At 53.2% G+C, this 20,393-nt stretch overlaps 6 protein-coding genes across 6 annotated transcripts; 2 read left to right on the top strand and 4 right to left on the bottom strand.

The window, feature by feature from the left end:
* Nucleotides 1-2,540: 2,540 nt before the first annotated feature.
* Nucleotides 2,541-9,110, bottom strand: B0H65DRAFT_442551 (uncharacterized protein; the record flags this gene model as incomplete). The annotated part of the gene is made up of 2 exons (XM_062825583.1): nt 2,541-2,765; nt 2,835-9,110. 2 exons carry the CDS (start codon nt 9,108-9,110, stop codon nt 2,541-2,543), a joined length of 6,501 nt encoding a protein of 2,166 aa, XP_062681741.1.
* Nucleotides 9,111-13,521: 4,411 nt separating this feature from the next.
* B0H65DRAFT_195952 (Ssl1-like-domain-containing protein) lies at nt 13,522-15,315 on the top strand. The gene is made up of 2 exons (XM_062821711.1): nt 13,522-14,137; nt 14,211-15,315. Exons 1-2 carry the CDS (start codon nt 13,608-13,610, stop codon nt 15,088-15,090), a joined length of 1,410 nt encoding a protein of 469 aa, XP_062681742.1. The 5' UTR covers nt 13,522-13,607; the 3' UTR covers nt 15,091-15,315.
* An 862-nt stretch (nt 15,316-16,177) lies between these two features.
* On the bottom strand, nt 16,178-17,783 carry B0H65DRAFT_195961 (Glyoxalase/Bleomycin resistance protein/Dihydroxybiphenyl dioxygenase). Its single transcript, XM_062821713.1, has one exon. The coding sequence runs from the start codon at nt 17,533-17,535 to the stop codon at nt 16,294-16,296; it is 1,242 nt and encodes a 413-aa protein (XP_062681743.1). The 5' UTR covers nt 17,536-17,783; the 3' UTR covers nt 16,178-16,293.
* B0H65DRAFT_196001 (uncharacterized protein) lies at nt 17,628-18,809 on the bottom strand. The gene is made up of 2 exons (XM_062821714.1): nt 18,036-18,809; nt 17,628-17,772 (listed from the first exon to the last, which is right to left on the bottom strand). The coding sequence occupies exons 1-2, from the start codon at nt 18,662-18,664 to the stop codon at nt 17,721-17,723; spliced, it is 681 nt and encodes a 226-aa protein (XP_062681744.1). The 5' UTR covers nt 18,665-18,809; the 3' UTR covers nt 17,628-17,720.
* B0H65DRAFT_195959 (uncharacterized protein) lies at nt 18,810-19,860 on the top strand. Its single transcript, XM_062821712.1, has one exon. It carries the CDS (start codon nt 18,955-18,957, stop codon nt 19,756-19,758), a length of 804 nt encoding a protein of 267 aa, XP_062681745.1. The 5' UTR covers nt 18,810-18,954; the 3' UTR covers nt 19,759-19,860.
* Nucleotides 19,861-19,914: 54 nt separating this feature from the next.
* B0H65DRAFT_548870 (uncharacterized protein) lies at nt 19,915-20,151 on the bottom strand (the record flags this gene model as incomplete). Its single annotated transcript, XM_062829610.1, has 2 exons — nt 19,915-19,951; nt 20,006-20,151. The coding sequence occupies 2 exons, from the start codon at nt 20,149-20,151 to the stop codon at nt 19,915-19,917; spliced, it is 183 nt and encodes a 60-aa protein (XP_062681746.1).
* Nucleotides 20,152-20,393: the final 242 nt, after the last annotated feature.

Here is a 20,393-nt window from a genome sequence, read left to right on the forward strand (position 1 = left end):
TAAGGGGTTCCTTGCGATGTGCGAAGCAAAGCTGCACTCCTAGGATCTCACATACCACATAGCTGGTATACTAAGCTCAAGCTCCAAGGGCCGGGGCCGTCCGCGTCTGTGTTTATCCGTCCGTATCTGTGTTCAAGTGACACAGAAGGGGGAAAAGGCTCTATGTAGTCGCCCAATCTAGTCCAGTCAGGAGAAGCAGTCACAGTGAGATCCCAGCCAGTTAACCAGCTAGCTTAAAGCACTCTTGTTCACGCCTCAAACGACTCAAACGCCTCAAATCAGCCCAGATTCAGCAACTCTCTGTGTCGCTGTGTCACTATCTTGTATCCCCAATTTACCTACCTAGCAGGTAAAGTAGAACGCCAGTTCTGTGAGTTCTGTTGAGGTTTGTACAACTTGGCTGGACATAGGTGGAGGAGAGCAGAGTGGACTGGATGGATGGGAAGTTTCAGTCTCAGGCTCTGATGACCGTACTCTGTTGGTAGATATGTAGATGGTATATTTATCTGTAAAATATAGCTATGTGTTCTTATCCTTCATTGTCGAATCTTCCGTCATGTCGAATCTTCCGTCATGCCTGTCTTCACGAGGTTCATTGCTTTTGCATAGTTGGCGAGTTAAGAAGTGATGGAGAGAGTGCCGAATTGAAAAGCACGTGAACACAAGCATGGACGGCTTACTAGAGATCGTAGTATTGTGCCCCCCTCACCTTCAACTTCACTCTCTTCTTTTCCAAAATTTCCCCTACTGTGAAACTTCGCGGAAAACGGGAAGTCACGACTCAGACCCTGGGGCCACGCCCTCCCCAGACTGGTGGACGGAGGATATACAAGAAGTAGCGATGGAGAGCAAGTGGGAAAGAGCGAGCAGTCGAATTGCTTGGTCGTCCCTGCCTCTCGCTTCCTTCGGAAAGATGGTTAACAAAGATGTTAAGGTGAATAACAGGCGATTGTGAGGAAGCAGGTTAACAAACTGGAGTGACAGAGCATTGCGGCAAAAGAGTTAAGATGGTGAACACCTTTTAAAGATGCTCTGAGTTGTAAGTAAGGAGATCTGAATATTGCTTGATGATTGGGGTGTTTACCAAGGAATAGTATCGCACCACAACCGCCCTCCTCTCATCCTACCTGCTTACACGCCTCCAGGTCTTTATGGCACGTAAATATACAATTACCTCTCTTTCTGTCCCGACTCACAGTCGAGCGACGTGTCAACCGCACCGGCTCCTTTGCCTTTGCTCTCTTCTTGTAAAGTTCAAGTATCTTTATGATAGGATGTCACAATCATCCATTGACCCAACTCATCTCCCTCGCCTCGCCATCATCACCGACCGTACCTATCTTTTCACGACGGAATAAGCATCAGTGTGGAGAAGCACGACCACCCAGCCGCCCAACTGGGTCGCACCTTCCCACGAAACTCGTCCAAGTGCAAAGACCGCGCCTTCCTATTGAGAGCAAAAATAGAAAAAAAAAAAAAAAAAAAAAAGACATACAACACCAGCTTCTTCACCGGTCGTCACCGATCCGACTACTAGACTGGCGGTCACCGGCTTATCTAGGGGAGAGCGGACGAGATCCCGAGTTTTTGCCCTGGTGCCTATGGTTGTATGTGTTTTAAGTCTGATGCCTGGTGTCCGGATGTGTGAAGAGAGAGTGGTTTGGGAGGTTATATACCCGTTCACTTTGGAGGTACGCTTGATCAGAATTCCCGTCGGTCTTGCAAGTTTGTATTAGATGGTCGTGAGTTGTTGATTTCTGCCTGATTCATCATTTATGTTTCTGTCTGTCGGGAATCAATCCAAGATATTCCATGACTTGACTCGCGCTGATAAACTTCACACCTCTTGATACTGACTTAGTCTTCGTCTTTCGTTCTTCGGCCACAACGTATCTCACATGATTATTGTCGATTAACAATATCTAAACGAGACTTCCCATTATGCGTTCCACTCATACAACAACATTACATCAGACAACAACAAAACCCTTCGAATCATTAACTATGCCCAGATGCCAATCCTCATGCCAGATAGAAGCCATCCCATCTTAACCTTCGCCAGCCAGCCTAACCCTTTTCATTACCTGTAGACCTGTAGAAAATAAACAAGACGAGAAGAAAAGGACAAAGAACAAAAGTAAAAGTAAAATAAAGAGAATTAAGACATATGTTGAATAATACATGGAAAGAGAGAACAGAAAGGTGTAGTAACAACTGGTATCTCTAGCAAAATCATCGCTTTCTCTCTCCCTTCGTAGTTTTCGGCTTTGTGCGTTCTTTTGCTTTTGTCTATCAGCGTTGTCAACAAAAACATAAAGTTTTCGAAAACAATAACGATGAAATAATGATATTGGATGACGGATGATGATATGCAATGATCTCCCTCCCCCTTCCAGTCCTGTAAAAACCAGTTCCATTTCCGTTTACCTGCAATTCTTTCCTTCGTTGCTTCCCATACCCTCCCCATCCCATCCATCATCTTCCTCTTCCGTGTTTGTGTGTGTGAACAATGATGTAGTGAGGTTCCATCGGCAGATAGATTAGAAGAACCTCGAGAGAGCATTACTCAGGTTGATAAAGTCGACAGGTTTCGTCACGTAGTCGTTGAACCCTGCTTGGAGACACTTATCCTGGACGTCACTCATGACGTTCGCCGACAGGGCGATGATGGGTAACGACCTTCCTGGGAATTTGCCCTTGGCTTCCCACTCGCGGATTTCGCGGCAGGCTTGATATCCGTCCTTGCGTGGCATGTGGAGATCGCACTGTTGAGACGATGGTTAGTTACAGAGTTCACTTGCTGAACGAAAGACGGCGGGTGTAATAAGACATACCAAGATCAACGAAAAGTAATCATGAGGCCGCGAAAACACGACATCAGTGCACTCTACTCCGTCTGCGACCAACTCCACGTCCACGCCGACCTTCTTGAGATACTTTTGCAGCACCTTTTGGTTGACCAAGTTATCCTCAACCAAGAGGACTTTGTACCCCTTGTTGCCCATGCGCTTCTCCACCTCAAGGTAGCTCTGCTTCTGGTTCTCCACCAACTGCTCTGCCGTTGATCTGTTCCGGTCGATGCTGAGATCACGCTCCTTGGCCGGATCAAAGATCACCGCAAACCGTGATGGCTTGACAGGTTTGTAGATATAGGTCACCCGGTTCTCAGACAGAATGTCCTCATACTGGGTACCGGCTACCTGCTTCAGAACCGCCTGTCGCTGCACCGAGTCGGAGAGAATCAGGATGGTGACGCCGCGGCCAATCATGCTTGAGCGCTGGACTTGGCCCATCAACTCAATGATCTGCTCAGGTGTCGGAAGGTTGACCACCACGTGCGTGAAGAAGACGGGGTCCTCACCACCAATCAGCTTGCGCGCCTCCTGAACAGATGCGACCGCTGTGATCTGGTGAGGGTTGTCCTTTGGCAGCGTCATCTCGATATGCTTCGTCGTGGCCTCGCGGCTGTGCGTTTGAGGGCAGATGATCAAGATGGAGAACAGGGGTGCGTGAAACCCATCGCTATCTTCAGAACCACCGGCCTCTTTGTTGGTAGGTCTCGACAGACGCTCGTTGCTGGAATTGCTAGGCGTTGGGGTAGTGCCCGCGTCGGAGCCGCTTCCTCCTCTGCCATGAGGCATCTCAAGCTTCATCTGGGACAAATCGTGCCCACTGGCACGAGCTGCCTCGCTAAATCGTGCTAAGGACCCAACGTTAACAGACGACATGGATGAGCGCTCAGTGGCTTGGGTGCGTGACGAGTGGATAGACGGTTCCGAGCTACTGGTGGAGACTGCTGTCGGCGATCTAGTGTCAGACTCGACAGGCACCACTGAGCCTGATGAGGGTGCGGAAGTGAGAGATGGCCTACTGTGAGGGAATACCATGGAGGACCGACGGCGAATGTTCATTTCCGGTATGAGGCCTGGCGTAGGCGCAGGTGCTGCAGCCAGGTCAGGGTTGTCGGATTCTGTCGGAAGCCCAAACCTTGCGGTAAAGGTGAAGGTTGATCCCTTTCCTAGCACCGCCGTGCCGTCCATCTTGCCGCCGTGTAGCTCGACCAGTTGGCGCGAAATGACCAAGCCTAGGCCACTTCCACCGTGTTGGCGGGTACTGCTTCCATCAATCTGGCTGAAAGGTTTGAAGATCAACTCGGCTTCCTCCTCGGTGAAGCCTCTTCCAGTGTCAATGATGGAGAACTCAAGCATAATCTCGTTCTCGTGCAAAGGGCCATCGTCAGGAACAACAACCTTGCACCGGCTGAATACCTCTCCTTCATTAGTGAACTTGATGGCATTGCCGATGACGTTGAGCAAGACCTGGCGGATCCGGACCTTATCACCCTTGACCCATGCAGGCACGTCTTCTTCGACAACATAGTTGAGCTCGAGACGTTTGGCGATCGCCATGGTGGAGACCAGCTCGTTGACATCCTCAATGAGAGAGCGCGTGTGAAACCATTCGTAGTTCAACTTCATCATGCCTGCATCAACCTTGGAAAGATCCAGGATATCGTTGATGATCATGATCAAACTGTTGGCGCTGGTCTGAATGGTATTTGTGTAATCACGTTGCTCCTCGTTGAGTGTGGTATCCTGAAGGAAACTGACCATACCAGAAATGCCGATAAGAGGTGTTCGGATCTCATGCGACATGTTGCTAAGGAAACGGCTCTTCGACTCCATAGCCTCCTTTAACTTGGTCTCCAGAAGCTTCAAATCGTTGATATCAGTGGCAGAGCCGAAATAAGAGCTGGCGCCATTACCAAAGTCGACATTGTCAATCTCAACGCATCGAATGAGATGCCAGCGGTACTCGCCGCTCTTGGAACGAAGTCGAATCTCTGTTGTGTATGAGAGCTGGCCCTTGCTGTCGGTGCTGATTTTGATGACTCCCTGCCTGGCAAGCTCGGACAGATTAGGACCCGCGAGATCGTTAGCAGAACTGCTGGCGCTACTGCTGTGTCTGGTGAGAGCTGGGTGTACTAGCCCCGGAACATTTTCAACGTTGGGGGTAGCAGGCTGTTTGCCCATAGCGGCCATGCCAAACTTGCTGGGCGAAGGCGAATGGTCATGCCTCGTCTTGTCCTGCCTGACATGCGGTGAAGTAGGTCGTTCGGGGGGAATCCGGCATTTAGCCAGATCCTCTGGGTGCACGAAATCCATGAAGCCAAGTCCGAGAACATCATCAAAGCTTTGTCCGGTATAAGAAAGCCATTGCTCGTTCGCGAAAGTGATACCCTCGTCTTCAGTTGCAGTGAAGATGATCTGGGGGATTAAGTTAGCAAGCAAACGATGTTTTGCCTCCGATACCTCGATCTCTTCCTGCCGTGCTGCTCTGAGCTCTGCGACATGCTGATCATGGATATCCATATATGAACCCAGGAACTGCAAGATAACACCCCTCTTGTCCTTGGAGGCGACAGCCCGCGCGTAGAAATACCGATAAGCCCCGTCGAAGCGACGAATTCTGACGGTAGTTGAGAATTGATCGCCAGTGCGGACAGAGGCACTCCATTTTTTAAGATAGTCTTCTCTGTCATCAGGATGGATGCTTCCCCAAGGGTCTGCGGCCAGATCACCAGAGGTTTGCCCGCGGTACGTCAAGAACCGACTGTTCACCCAGACGATTTCACCCGTTTGCGGAAGGGCCACGAAGACATGAGCGGGCAGAGAGTCGAGGATAAGGCCTTTGAGCTTGTCCGATGGTGGTGTCATTTCCGTCGATGATATCGATCCTTGCCTAGATGCCGTTGCGCCCTGGGATATACCTTTGCCGACGGTGGAGCTCGGAGGAAGCGACTGGAAGGTGGTGGCAAAGTCGGCGCCATATGAGTGCAACTGCGTGTGCCGATGCTGACCTGTAGGAGTACCAGCAGGCTTTCTCCGTTGGGACTCGGCCGACTGACTGCTTGCGATGCTGCCTCTTTCTTCCCGCTGCTCTTTGAGGACGGTAGTCTTCTGCTGTGAGCTTGCCGGCGAAGATTCATCAATGCTCCGGCGGCTGCTTTCTCCGCTTCCTTGAGACTCCTGCGACACAGGAGCGACGCCAGCTGCATCCTGCCAATGAGACTTCCCACCAGGTATCTTCAAGGAGCCCTTCCTTTCGAGGGTATTACTTTCTCTCGATGCTGTCTTGGTTCGTTGTCCAACACCGGTAACTCCAGACTTTGGCTTGGTGGTAAAGTAACTGTCACCGGCGGCGATAGGAGCTGGGCTGGCAGAGGAAGACCTTTTGCCCATCAAATGACTCAATGCCGAGGAATCCCAAGTAGGCGTCCCATTCGGAGAGTGTATGGTACTGCGGGAGGGACCAGAGTAGTCGCTAGGACTGGTTATGCTGCCAGCGGGCGACTGCTGAGAGATGCTATCGTCGGTTGGGAGGTATCCCATTGTAAGAGCGGTAGGATCAGCCAGCGGACGTCCGTCAGGACCCAGCGCACCGAAGCCAACCGTCTGCGGCCTTCGCTTCTGTAGACCGTTCAGCTCCGTTTCGAGGTTAGTATAGTGCCGACACAGAGAGAAGGATGTGGCCAGATGTGGTGCCAAGTGCTCCAACGAGTGGCGTAGATTGGAGGGATACGGGATAATAGGGCTGAGTATAGACAAGATCGCAATCGGGGCGTGCTTTTCCTTGGCGGGAGGTTCTTGGTAGGGCGTAGGAATTGTCGGCGTGTGTCCTGACTTGCCCCGTTGTGACATCTTTTGCTCCAAAAACGCCGAATCCAGTTTGAAGCCTGGCTGCTGAGGTTTCGACAGTAGGACATGGCTTAGAGGGATATGCAACACCGTCCACGAGTTGTCAACCCCAATAGCCTCAGGTGGTTGCAGAGCTGAGTAGTCAGGAGGAGCCGAACCTGGATTGAATGACTCCTCATCGACCATGGCATCCGTGAAGAAAGGATTTTCGCTAGGGTCAGCTCTCACAGCGGGGGAAGGGGCTGGGGATTGAGACCACGGAGATGGCGGTGCCTGCTCGTACTCCTCATACTTGGGTGTCGGGGGTCTTGGGTGTTCGTCATCTAAGCGAGAGGCGATCCCGGTAGCTTTCTTCTCCAAGCCTTGCCCGCCCGAGGTCCTACCTGCGGCGGTTGACAAAGTCGCACTGCCCAGAAGCGCAGAGAGTTTGGTAGTTGACTCGGATCGCGTGCGAATTTTCTTGATTTTTTTCCGTGGCCCCTCTGGCGACTGGCTGCGCGTCGCTACTTTGGGATCAGCGGCTTTGCTGTCGATTGACGATGTTTGTGCAAGATACGGGTATGACCTAGTAAGAGCAACAACACGACCACGTTCCAAAACCCGCAATACCCCATTGTGGTCGATTAATGGATCGGCCTCGTAATCCAATGCCTGGAGAACATTCAAGAGCTTCCCGTGCCCTTCTCTCCTGTTGGTGATTGGTGCTTCCCAGCTTGGAATGGGGGGCTGCTGGCCCTCAAGGGCGTCATGCTCTGCCAAAGCTTCACGATTCAAGCTCACGGCAACATCCTCATCCTCAATCACATCTCGATCGCGTCCAACACCTGGGTGAGTAGTCTTGCTTCGCGATGCCATTGGTGGCCGAAGGGGTGTCGCTGGCGTTCGTTCAACCGACTCCTTCTTGTCCTTGTTGTCTTCAAATGAAGAGAACGAGTGTCGGCTCGGCAGGCCAGGGCGCGCTAAGCCCCTGGGCTTGAGAGATTCATCGTTGTTCTGATAGAGGTCGGTGATATCGTCGGTACTGCTGTGGACAAAGCTCGAGCCTCTAGCAAGATAGCCTAGGCTGAGGCCATCCTCCTGGTGGGCGTTGTAGGTTGCCTTTTGCCCCCATGGCACGTTCTCAATATCCGTCGAATCGGCAGGCACAGCCAGGGTTACCCTTTCAGCCCTGTACACTTCGGTCATAATCTGAACAACTGTGTGCCACCATGCATCCAAGCCCGGCTCGGCCGAAAGCATGAGTGTCAAGTCGTATAGATTGGGCGTCGAAAATTCACCATGCTCAGTAGCGGAGCACCCTGGAGGCAGAAAGGTCATTGCTGAGGCAGGAGTAGAGGGGTTGGAGACAGAATGGTCAAGACCCTGGATGCCGGCAAACGAGACCTGAGCCCCCGTAGACAGAAAAGTAGTTGGTGAGAGCGTGGTAAACGGGCGGTGTAATGGCGGGCCAATGTACGGAAAGCCGGGCGAGGATGCCATGCGCGGGAAGGGGTACGAAGGAGTTCTGGCCGTCAAGCCGGGGGTGACACCGCCGCGGATGGTGTTCCCAGACTCGGTCGATGTCGTGGTTGGCTCGCTGTCGCTCTGGGGGAGCTGTGGCGAAGGACTGCTGGCCTCCTCCTGAATAGGAGACACGCGTGCCGGGCCCGGGATGGGCAGCCGGTTCTCCGTTGCCGCACCAATCTCTCTTTTTTCCATCTCGCGGGCCAAGTGCAAACGGTATTGACTTAGCTGCCGTTGTGCCTCGGACGGATCCATCTTACTCTGCTGCAAATTCCCCACTGTCCTCTTTCCATTCTCTGCCTGCAAGTTCCTCTCTTCAGTTGTCGGTTCGCTGGAAGGGCTATCGTTGAAGCTGACCTCGGAAGAAAGCCTGGAGGGCTTGCGCACCGAGTCCCGAGACCGGATATCATCCACGACGGGTGCAAGGGCGTGCCGATCGGGAGCTCGTGAATGCGGCGTCGGAAGTTGAAGCGACCCTAGCCCTCCTCTCCCGTCGACGCCACCAGTCATTTGGTGCTGCTGTTCAAGCTGTTCAGTCGGCGCAGAAGCCTCTGGAGGATTCAGGGCATAATCATCGGTAGGACCGATTTGGGTTCGCGGAGTGGTGCACTGGTCGGAACAGTGACTGTCTGGTGAATCGATGGCAGTTCTGTGAGGAGTCGTCGTGCGTGGGGGCGTGGCTGGCGTCGTGGTCGTCGTGGTAGGTGTCGTGGTCGTCGTGGTAGGTGTCGTGGCCGCGGTAGTAGCTGTTATTGTTATTGTGGGAGTGAGAGCGGGAGTCGTAGTGGTAGTGGACTCGGTTGTTCCTGGTCTTTCGGTGGAGCGAGGGCGCAGAAGAGGCAAGGAAAGGCTCTTTCTTTTCTCTTTCTCTTTACTGTGGCTTCGGCGATGAAGGCTGAAAAATCGCATTCCTCATGTGCAGTATCTCTCCCAAGTCCAGATTAAAGAAGTGTCGAATTATCAATTGTTGAGTAGTGTCGTGGTGCTCGGCAACACGGATGGGATTATGGCGCGTGCGCTATGTTGTTGGGGTCAATAGGGGCGAGCTTTGTGAAAGGTTCGTCGAGGGTTTTGGCGTAGCGGGTTGAGGTGCTTGGTTGGAGGCTGGACAGGCAAAAAGCACTCGTAGACCGTAGCAGGACAAGGCGTGGTGGACAGGGTTTCGTTCGGACGGGGCCTGGATCGAGACCACGCTGTAGTGTAGTGTGAAGAATAACTAGTGTAGACTTTGTTGTCTTTAGGTGTATACAAGTAGACGATCTGGATTTTGTTGACTGCGAGTGTCTGTCTCTCTGCGGTGCTGCTGGTGTGCGGGTGCGTGCCGGTGCGTGTTCGGTAGTAGGACGGTCTGTCTGCGTGGATCCCTGGCGAGGTTTGGAAGGTTCAGTTTGGAGTTTGGAGGCGAGGTGTACGGCGGTAGACGGGAGGAAGATGGATGTTCGGCGGATGAATCGACGGGATGTGGATGTTAGGCCGGTGCAGCAGCCGGACGGCCAAGTTGGAATGTCTCGACAACGAAACAATGGAGACCTGGACTCCCGAGAAGCAGAGACTTGAACTTGGCTCCAGGCGGACGGTGCACTAGAGCAGGTCAGGGCAAGGTCGGGCGTGTTAGGGCGGCACCGGGCTTGGTTCGTCGACGTGGGTGGCCCGGTGGCAGGCTCTGGAGGCTCACTAACAACGGAATCAATCTGCCAGTCAGGTGCAGCTGCTCACCACTTGACAGTCGAGAGAAGGCACAAAGGCAAACTCCATCGTCCTGCTCTGCTCTGGCGGTGGATGGCAGCGATGCCACTGGATGGACCTTGCTACCTTGCAACGGGCACCCGTGGATGGAACCTGGGATGGAGCGAAAGTTGGCAGGGCCCCAGTTCGCCAAAGGGGACTATGACGTGATGGCCCGTACCTAGGGCGGCGAAGAGAGGCTGCGAGCGCGCGGGCACGGAGCTACGGCAAGGGACTTGTCCCTTTTGGGCTTAGGTCAGCACAGCATGTTTGACGCCCACCTGCCAGACCAATTGTCGTGGACTACCCGGCTTCCTCTTTCTGGCTGGTCCAAGCGCCCGATGTTGATACTTGGGTACTTTCTGTATTTCACTACCTGTGTCTGATAAACCACACGGCAAGGTATTCCAGATTTCATGATGTGAGAACAAACACAGAATGGTACAGCAGTGTTTGAAGAAGAGCAAAAGTACAAGTTGGAGGTAATCACCAGTTGGTAAATTTTGACATGCACCTCCAGCGTAGTATACATGCACAAGGTCGAGCTAAAATGATCGGAATGAAGATCAAGAGGAGAAAATGGCATTTTGTCCCAAAGAACACCATTGCTGCAGCTTCTGTTATTTCACCAACGTGACAGCTGATACCTGACGAGTGGGTAGAAAGTGGGCAGCTCGGGGTGGATTCCGCCGGCGATGACTCCTCCCTTCCGAGGTATGTATTGTGGTATTGTACATGGTGGTAAAGTTCCAACGTCTTCCAATCCGTCTTCTTCATGTCACGTTGTCCCGCGATGAGCGTCGGATCGCGGATGTGATGGACAAACACTGAAACACTACGATATGCCAAGATGCTGCAACCAAGAGCGACCGCATTGTCTTGGCCGACAGCAGGAGTGTTGATTCCCGTCATTCCCGTTGTTGTCGTTGCGTTGTACATACGCAAATGCAAATCTAGCAAATCTTCAACACAAACCCCGACGACATTTCTTCAACCCGGCGATGATCTTGTACGGTCGGAAAAGGTAAAGTAACGGGTTAGTAGCCTAACAGATCCAATATGCCATTTCGACCCATATCAGGCTTGGCAGACCTCAATATTGTTACTGCACTATCAAAAAACATTCTTCGACCGGAGGCACGGGTAATCGGATGACAAGCTGTCACTAGCAGCAGACTCCATTTCAGCTCAAGCCCCATCTTCTATTGACGCCGCATGTCAAGGCCGCCATGCCATTCCTTTTCGAGCACAAGGAAACACCAAAAGGAGATAACGACGCAAGGATCATTGCACACTATTGGCATGTTGTTCAAAGTCAAGTTAGTGCTGTATGGGCCCATTGGCCTCATTGGGTTGTCCTGGGTGGTTTTGCAACACCATTGATTCTTTGGCTTCGATCGACTCTCGGGATCTGTCTTGGTGGAGACTTTTGGACCTGGAAAGGCTTCGTTGGAGTCGTTGGTGTGCACAGGAATCGGACGAGTGCAACCTCTGTCTCCTGTCACGCAATTTATGCTGCCTTCTGGAAAGTGGACAGATGCAATCCGGAATCCAGCATCCGAAGCGACTTTTACAACGAAAAGGGGCGCGTCTTGCGTTCCTTGAATCGCTTCAGTTGATTGACATCAACGACAATCTCTTTTTCGAGGTGCAGCGTCCATCATCCCACGACCCATCTTCGTATTTGCCAGCGGTGAGAGAAAGGTCGGGCTTGGAAGGCACGGGAGAAGCCAGGCAAAACATCCGATGGTCCCCCATTCGACACGTTTGCGAAATCAACGGGAACTTCCATTGCATCATGATGTTTGCACGCTGGACTGACTGGGTGCGTGGCTTGGAGAGCCGGTAGAGACGGAGCTCCAGCTCGAGTTGAACAGACAGAGTCAGAAACAGAGGCAGAGGCAGCGCCGTTGGGCTATTTTCCGCTGACCGCACCGCTTGACTCGCGCGAGTCTTGGAACGAGGGCATGGGATCGGATTTTCAACACCAAGGACAATCCCATTCAACCATGCTCCGATTCTAACTAAGCTCCAGGTACAAGTCTGTTCATTGTCCGGGACCAAATAGCGTAGAGAGTAGGTACTGCCGCTTACCAATACAATTCCCGGAGTCGAATAAATCATTGGGCACAGCAACCGAAGAGAATCACGAATCTCGCATTTTGTGTGAAATAAACCGAGTGCAATCGTGAGTTGAGGGCTGTCGGTTAATGAATTGCGCCCATGCAGCGGCTGAGGCATTACGTCAGAGGCGTCAGAGGTAAGTCTTGGCAAAATGGCCGTTGACCAGTGAGCGGAGATCTTCAGAAGCTCGGCCGAAGGTACGTACCTCAAGTAGTGCCGGCATCTTTGATTGGTCATTGGTCAACGCGTCGCGGGTGCCCCAGATTCGACCGCAAGCTGGAACGGGCCGGCACGGGGCCGGTACCAAGACGGCTCACGGCGCAACATTTCATCGCATTTCATGATCCTACAACGTCAAGCTTCTGTCGGGCGCATCACGCCAAGCCCGCGGACAACCTTAGGGTCGGGTTTTACGGCATTCCTTCATGGAGTATAACTCGGTGCAACAACCGTCTCGGAGTCGGCCTTTCTGCCCGAGGACGCTAGATCGCATTTGACTTTCTCTCCCCGGTCTCCAGTACACTACAATGTGATAACTGGTTCGCTGGAGGCCAGGGCGGTTGCCTGTATCACAACATCACGAACATACGACTCATGCCATATGGTGTCTGTCTCGTTGTTGACCTCGCAGATTGGACGGCGGGACCGAGAGGGAAAAATGGACCCATAAAAGCCGTGGATCCTGTTCCGTCGTCTGGACTCGGGAATGGTCGGGAGAGCCCGTGCCCGGAATCCGGACCGGAACGGACAATTAGGCCTCCCTTGCCGTTTCCCACGTGGGATTCCCATTTCGGCAAAGTATCCCGTGCTCCTGCACCACCGACGACAACCGATATGGAAAATCTGAGCCTTGCACGCCTACTCTCTGAGGTTCTTGATCACTTCAACAGTCTGGTCAACCCCCGGGCACAAGCATGTGAAAGTCCCAAGGCAGAACCCTATATCGCCTCAAAACAATTCAGTGGCTCTCCCGGGTACCGGGCACATCGTGTAGTATACTTGATATGCATGCCCTTTGATTGTCGTGATTCGTATGCTTCAAGTTAGAGTTGGCCTTCGCTTTAAGTTGTAGTGATATCGAAGCTGTAGTTACAAGACGAGATGTCGGTACCCAGTACGTACCTCTTGACCATCTGCGGCATCGGCTGCTCTCATTGGTCAGGCCCTCACGACCTGCTGGATTCGAGGATTCACGATCCCCGGGACGCCCCACTCTTCCTGCGAGGCTGCCTACGAGTTCGCGCATTTGGGGAACAGCCTTGCAGTCCAGTAAACATTCCCGGCTTCCAACACACACCACGAACCTTTGTTCAGCTTGCGCATTCACCACGTCGCGCATTTCCTTTTCTTCAGTCTTTTTCCCCGGTACCTTCTCAGCGCGATAACCAGTATCCAGCCTCCAAACCAACACATCTTAGGGAGTTGTCTACACGACTTAAGGACCCCGATTATCGAACTTCCGAACCTTCTTCCACTCGTTCGAATCGAGCCTCGATCTTCTACCATTAAGAGAGCCGACTACTACCCGTCAAACTATCTCGACAAACATACGCAAACATGGCTGACTCGGACGGCGAGTACGCCTCCGACGATGAGCTTAAGAGGAACGGAAAGAGGACAGCGGATGGGCGCAGCAAGCAAACCAAGGCGTCCTGGGAAGATGTAAAGCGCTCCTGGGATACCGTCCTCGAAACAGCAGACAGCGGTCTCTCCATCGCGGAAATCCGGGAAGCTGAGAAGCGGCGTCGCCTTCTGCGCGACACGACACCTCTCCAACGCGGCATCATCCGCCACTTGATGCTTGTGCTCGACATGAGTTTCGCCATGGCCGACAAAGATCTGCTACCAAACCGCTATCGGGTCGTCCTCAACAACGCCATCGGCTTTGTACGCGAATACTTCGAACAGAATCCGATCAGTCAGCTGGGCATCGTGGGGATGCGCGATGGAATTGCCGTGCGCATTAGCGACCTGAGCGGGAACCCGGCCGAGCACATTGAGAAGCTGATGCAATGGAGCGAGCAACAAGACCCCCAGGGAAACCCAAGTTTACAAAATGCACTTCAAATGTGCCGAGGTGCTTTATAGTCAGTGTCACGGTCCCAAACAGTCCACGACGAAGGTCATTCGCTAACCACTTCTTGTCTTTCCCCCGTACAGTCAAACCCCATCACACGCCACCCGCGAAGTACTGATAATCTACGGTGCCCTCGCCTCAATCGACCCCGGCGACATACACGACACCATCAAAGACCTCGTAGCCGACCGGATCCGCGTCTCCGTCGTCGGCCTCGCCGGCCAAGTCGCCATCTGCGCCGAGCTCTGCAAGCGGACGAACAACCACGACGGTAACTACAGCGTCGCCATAGACGAGGTGCACCTGAAGGAGCTCTTCTTCGCCGCCACCACTCCGCCCGTCACCCGCACGCCCGAGCAAAATACCGCCAGCCTGCTCATGATGGGCTTCCCCAGCCGCACCCTCGCCCCCAAAGACCATGTCAGCTTCTGCGCCTGCCACGCGAAGCCCACGCGGGAAGGCTACACCTGTCCGCGCTGCGGAATCAAAGTGTGCCGGCTGCCGATCGACTGTCCGATCTGCAAGCTGACGCTCATCCAGAGCACGCACCTGGCGAGGTCGTATCACCATCTGTTCCCGCTTAAGGTGTTTGTGGAGGTCCCGTGGTCACAAGCGAGCCGGTCGACAGCGTGCTACTCGTGCCTGACACCGTTCCCTGCTGGGCCGAGGGACACGGTGGCGGCAGCGCCAGCGGTTTTGGGAGGGAGAGCAGGAGCTAAAGGTGGTGGGAAACAACAGGACGGCGACCAGAAAAATCCAAAACCGGAACTCAAGGGCGTCAGCGAAAGCGGGCGGTATGCGTGCCAGGTTTGCGGGAACCACTTTTGCATAGACTGTGATGTTTTCGCCCATGAGACGATCCATAATTGTCCTGGGTGTCAGAGCGATACGAGGGAGCCGGAGAAGGACACAGCAGTAGCAGTACCAGACGGCGGTGTCACGCCTATGGTGGTGGATTCATAGAGTGAGGAGGATAAAATATGGCGGCAGACGGAGGACAGCAACTAGCCACTTTGCTTGAACGTCTCAGATTCTATGGGCGGACCTGAATCGAACGCTCTGGCTCAGAGCGATGGTATTAGGAACCGCGACTGAAAACAGTATGATGAGCCGGAAAAGAGCAGTATCAGGCGGTATGGCGAACCTATCCGTCACATGAAGGGGTTGGTGCTGCAAAGCACAGGGAAATGTACACGGTATCACGATCAAGATACCCAGACGAATTGGCTGAAAAGAAAGTCAAAAAGTGGAACTCCAAAAAACCAATGCTGTAGGGTACACCAGCCAAAATGACTAGAGACGGCGGGCTTTAGCTTCTTCATGCTCTTTACCAACAAGGCAGTGCAAAGGGACACTAGCAAAAGGGCCTAAAGAAATGGCAGGGCACAACGGATGTGAAGTGGTCCTATAAATTCAAGAAGACGCTCCATGGGGTGTGGCGCATTTGTGGATGAGATGGGAGACGGAAATGGTGGTGGAAGAATGATCAAGACGAATATTTGCGTAGAGTCCCCTCGTGTCGAGGGGAAAGAGAGGGACGGGCACGCAATGAATTATATAGTGGAATAATAAGACAATTGATAATATACCATTATAAGTTGATCTCAAGATCATTCAGCGTTATCATTTGGCGTATCAGGAAAGCCGATATTCATCTGTCTACACAGTTCCGGTGATGTTCGGACAGATGAAGAGTCTGCCCTTGAACAGATCGAACAAATTATGCGCAAGGAGGTAAGACTGCGTGGTGAAGAGAGAAGTGAAGAGAGAGATGAAGAGCAGAATGCGAAAGGAACTTATTGGGTGACCATGACTGGCGATTTATAAACAGGTCAACAGAATTCTTCAACCCCTCGATTCCATTCGAAGCTGATACACCACCGTGATTGCGCTCATTTTATCTTCATATTATCAGATTATAGAGTGATCAAGTAAGCGTGTGTCCAGAATCATCATATGATTTGCATAACTATGCCAATAGCTACTTCAATGCTCCGCTTCTTGGTTTGATGTCATATCCAAACCACAAACAAGTACGCCTACAAAATGCCATGCTAGAAACCCTTTCCAGCTTCCCTGCTGGCCAACCCCCAAGCTTTTGTGCCGATAAATATCATACAAATAAAAGAAGAATTCAGTCTCATCACTCATGACGCTGCCGACGTTTTACAAGTTGCCGCGCTCAGCCTGCTCTCTCTCAATCGCCTCAAACAGACTCTTGAAGTTACCAGCACCGAAGCCCTCAAAGTTGTTCCTCTGGATGATCTCGATGAAAACAGTCGGGCGATCCATCAGCGGCTTGGTGAACAGCTGCAGCAGATAACCGCCCTCGTCGTAATCGATCAAGATGTTGAGCTTCTGGATGGTATCCAAATCCTCCTTGAGCTCCCACCCGCGCTTCTCCGTCTTGAGGCGCTGGCGGATGGTGTCGTAGTAGGTGGAGGGGACGTTGATGAACTCGACGCCGCGGGCGCGCATGGCCCTGACGGTGGTAATGATGTCGGGCGTGAGCAGGGCAATGTGCTGGACGCCGGCGCCCGAGTTGAAGACGACGTACTCCTCGATCTGCGACTTCTTCTTGCCGGGGGCCGGCTCGTTGATGGGCATCTTCACGAGGTTGTTCTCGGACGCCATGACGATCGAGTTCAGAGCAGAGAACTCGGTGCAGATCTGCGAGTCGTCTACCGACCAGAAGCGGTGGAAGGAGAGACACTGCTCGTAGAAGGCGCAGGCAGACACCATCTCGTTCCAGTCCTGGTTGCCAACGCAGTGGTCGATGCGGGCCAGGGGAACGTTGGGGAGCTGGACCGTGGCGGAGGAGGGGGCAGTGGCACGGAAGCCGGGCAGGAAGGGACCGTTGTAGTCCGCCCGCGAGATGAGGGTGTGGGTGGTGTCGCCGTAGGTGCGGATGACGGCGGTGCGGACGCTGCCGTGCATCTTGTCGGTGAGGGTGGTGGGCTCCTGGACAACGTCGGCGCCAGCGGCGACGGCCTTGTGGAATACGCCATCAACGTTGTCGACCTCGAAGGCTACGTCCTTGACGGCGTCGCCGTGCTTCTCGAGGTGCTCGTGGCACTCCTGGAGGAGCTTGCGGTCCGCGTCCGAGATAGACTCCTCCTCGGGGAGGTACTTCTGGGAGCGAATAGGGGAGGTGAAGACGAAGCGGACATCGGCGTTGCCAACGACGTATGAAGCAAAGTACCGGCTGCCGGTCTCAAGGCCGCGATATGCGAGGGTCTTGAAGCCGAAGACAGTGTTGTAGTAGGAGGCAGCCTGCTTGGCGTTGCCAACCCACCATGTTACGTGGTCATAGCCATTGAAGTTTGAAACCTCGGAGGACTGGAGAGCGTAATCCGGAGTCCCGTTGGAGTAGTTGTTGTACTCAGAGGAGATGGCTGATGGGGACATGCTCACGGGGTGATGTATAAGCTATGCTGGGTCGAAGAGAGAGTATATGGTTGGCCGGAGGGATGTATCAAAGACAGATGAGTATAGCTGGATGACTACGGAACATCCATCTGAAAGGGAAGGGAGCTGAGACTTATAAGCCATGGCAGGTGGAGGGGAGGGACGAGTTGAGATGAAGATTCGGCTTAACAAAGCAGGTGTACATATTCCTGCGTTCCGTTCCTGTCGACATCGGACCTATCATGATTAGCAGAGATCAACGGACGTCACAGCCCCCCCTCTCGATCAGTTCCCGTAGGTAGGCCCCTTTGCGGCCCCTGCACCCCCTTCAACTGGCCCCGTGAGGTTGGCAGGCCGGGGGCATGGTCCGCCTCAGTGGTATGTAGGCAGGTTGCTGCGGGTAACGGCGCACGGGGGAGGCAAACCGGCGAGTGTCCGCACATCGTTCATAGTGTGCGGTGACAAGCGCCGAGCTGGTGCTGTATCAACCCATGACTTACCATGAACCATGGTCATTACCCTTCCTCTGAGTGGTTCCTGGGTCTTCATTGTCCAACACTATTGATGAAAGAAGCCGGGTAACAGTAGGGCGGCCAAGAGAATTGACAGGTTCTGGCGGATGACGGCGGGAACCTGAATGCGAAGATTCTCCTTTCTCGATGTCAGGGTGGTAAGCCGAGCTGCCAATTCGGGTGTAAGTGAAGCGGCCATGTCCAACCGCAGCCGCCCGCGGGAACATTGGCAGAGGCGGAATCAGACCGATGGTACGTCGATCCCTGGAAAAGCCGCCCAAAGCCGACGGTTGCCGTGGGGCCGCGTTGCTGTGGTCGACCAAAAGCCAATTCCGTCTTGTTTTCCTTCCGTCTTGTTTTCCTTCCGCCTTGCGTCTGCTACTCCAACCCTCTCCAACCCCTTTGTCTGTCCAAACAATGCATCTGTTGCATGCGCCACGCTGCGAACCCCAGCAGATGGGCCGAAAACTTGTGGAAAGGTCCATCATGGAAATCCCAGGAAAGGTATAATCCCCGTGACGCTCTGTGTCCCGAGCCACAGTGCACAAGAACCTTGTGCGTTCCGCACTCCAGTGGCCGTAGATAGGTAGGTTGGCCTTTCGCAAAGCCGATGCCATGAATTGGGGAATTTGATGATTGGTCTTAAGATCCGACGTGACCCTTGCATTCTAGACATCTTATCGTCGTCATCTCGACATTCTTCTTTTTCCTTCTCAGACACAAAAAGTGTATAGCCTCTTGCTTATCGATCTTGGGTCTGCTCATTGACATTATTTCGAGCGTTTTCTTGCCCAGCTACCATCAAAAGTTCCTGGACTTTAACTGTCAACATCAACCGTTCGTTGTAAACGCAAGCCCAGCTATAGACGATAGACGATATATCAACACACCACAGCAAACCATCGCCATGGCTTACGTCTCATTAAGCACACGAGACCTCAACGTCCTCGAGAAGATCCAGGACCCAGAGTACGACCCCGCCCGGATAGTGCAAGTCGACACGAGCCTGCCAAAAGACCCCAACTTCAAAGATCAGGCCGTATATGAGAAGGTCGCCCAACTAGAGCGCGAGATCATCCTCTCCATCCAACAACTCGAGCTTGCAAATGCCAAGCCGGCGGCACACGGAGTGACCGATGTGGAGGGGACCATTCAAGGCTATCGCAACTGCGTCACCCAGCTTGGGAGCCTTATCCAAGAATACCCAGAGTACGCGAGTGCCCGCAACAACAGGGCGCAAGCGATTAGGCGGCTAGTTGGCGATTCGATGTTGATCTCGGGCTCCCAGCAGCTTCCACAAGCACTGATTTGGGAGATCGACGACACCGAGCGACTGCAGATGGCCGAGACTGCTCTATCAGACCTTGATCGCGCCATCTCCCTCCTGACCCCTACCACGCCCCAGACCAGAGTGTCCCAGAACGTGGCTAGGACGCTTTCCAATGCACACACCCAAAGAGCCGCCATCTACCACATGACGTCCAAGTTGATGGAGTCCAGCACCCTTGCTGTACCACAGGGTCGACGAGAAGGAAGCTGGAGCAAGCTTGATTTCGAGGAGAATGCGTCGAGGGACTTTGCCATGGGTGGTAGATATGGCAACGAGATTGCGAAAGCACTCGCTGTGAGCACGAACCCAACAGCCAAGCTGTGTGGACAGATGGTTCGGGAGGCGCTGAAGAAGGAGTACGGGCCGGCGTATTCGGCATGAGGATCAAGGGACTGGCCATGCTGTACAAGTAGAGAGAGTTGTTTCTGTATGATAATAGTAATGAGGAATGTTACAGAATTGAAGGCTCGACCATGGCTGTCATCATCTGTCTGTCTGTGGCAAGTGACTGCGTCATGTTGACCTGATCAGGATAGCTCACGAGCTCTTGGCAGTCGACGCAAGACCAAGGCGCCTATGATTGTTTTAGCATGGGCTGTAAGTCCCTTTGACGGAAAGTGAAGCATACCGGCGAGCAATCTGAAAGATCTCCTGGGTGGTGCGGCCCTTCTCCTTCTCCTCACGGTTGATTCTCAGAGCCGCAGCGGAAACGCCGATGAAGACGGCAAAGATGGGGTCCGCAACCCGGGAGATGATGTATACTGGGGCAGCCATTGTGTGTCGAGTACAGGAAATGGTTGGGTATGTTTGAGTGGTAGTAGTAGATCGAGTGTAGCGGGTTGATTTTGCTCAAAAAATGAAGTTGTCGTGAACTTGGTGGATGATTGGTGAAAACCGGTAATCACTTGAAGAGAGTGCAACTTTGGGCATTGGACTTCTCTTCACATTCACTTGCGCATTTCAAAGTTCCCTTGGCTTCCCCAGCGGCAGGCCCCGTTCATGCCCCGCAGTTCACA

Source organism: Neurospora tetraspora (assembly GCF_033439725.1).
Source record: "Neurospora tetraspora strain CBS 560.94 chromosome Unknown B0H65scaffold_4, whole genome shotgun sequence".
In the NCBI taxonomy this organism is placed as follows: Eukaryota; Fungi; Ascomycota; class Sordariomycetes; order Sordariales; family Sordariaceae; genus Neurospora; species Neurospora tetraspora.

Coding starts and splice junctions, on each gene's coding strand:
- B0H65DRAFT_195952 (XM_062821711.1), top strand. CDS start 13,608: ATGGCTGACTCGGACGGCGAGTACGCCTCCGACGATGAGCTTAAGAGG. Junction 14,138..14,210: donor ATGTGCCGAGGTGCTTTATA/GTCAGTGTCACG, acceptor TCCCCCGTACAG/TCAAACCCCATCACACGCCA.
- B0H65DRAFT_195961 (XM_062821713.1), bottom strand. CDS start 17,535: ATGTCCCCATCAGCCATCTCCTCTGAGTACAACAACTACTCCAACGGG.
- B0H65DRAFT_196001 (XM_062821714.1), bottom strand. CDS start 18,664: ATGGCATCGGCTTTGCGAAAGGCCAACCTACCTATCTACGGCCACTGG. Junction 17,773..18,035: donor GGTAATGACCATGGTTCATG/GTAAGTCATGGG, acceptor TAATCATGATAG/GTCCGATGTCGACAGGAACG.
- B0H65DRAFT_195959 (XM_062821712.1), top strand. CDS start 18,955: ATGGCTTACGTCTCATTAAGCACACGAGACCTCAACGTCCTCGAGAAG.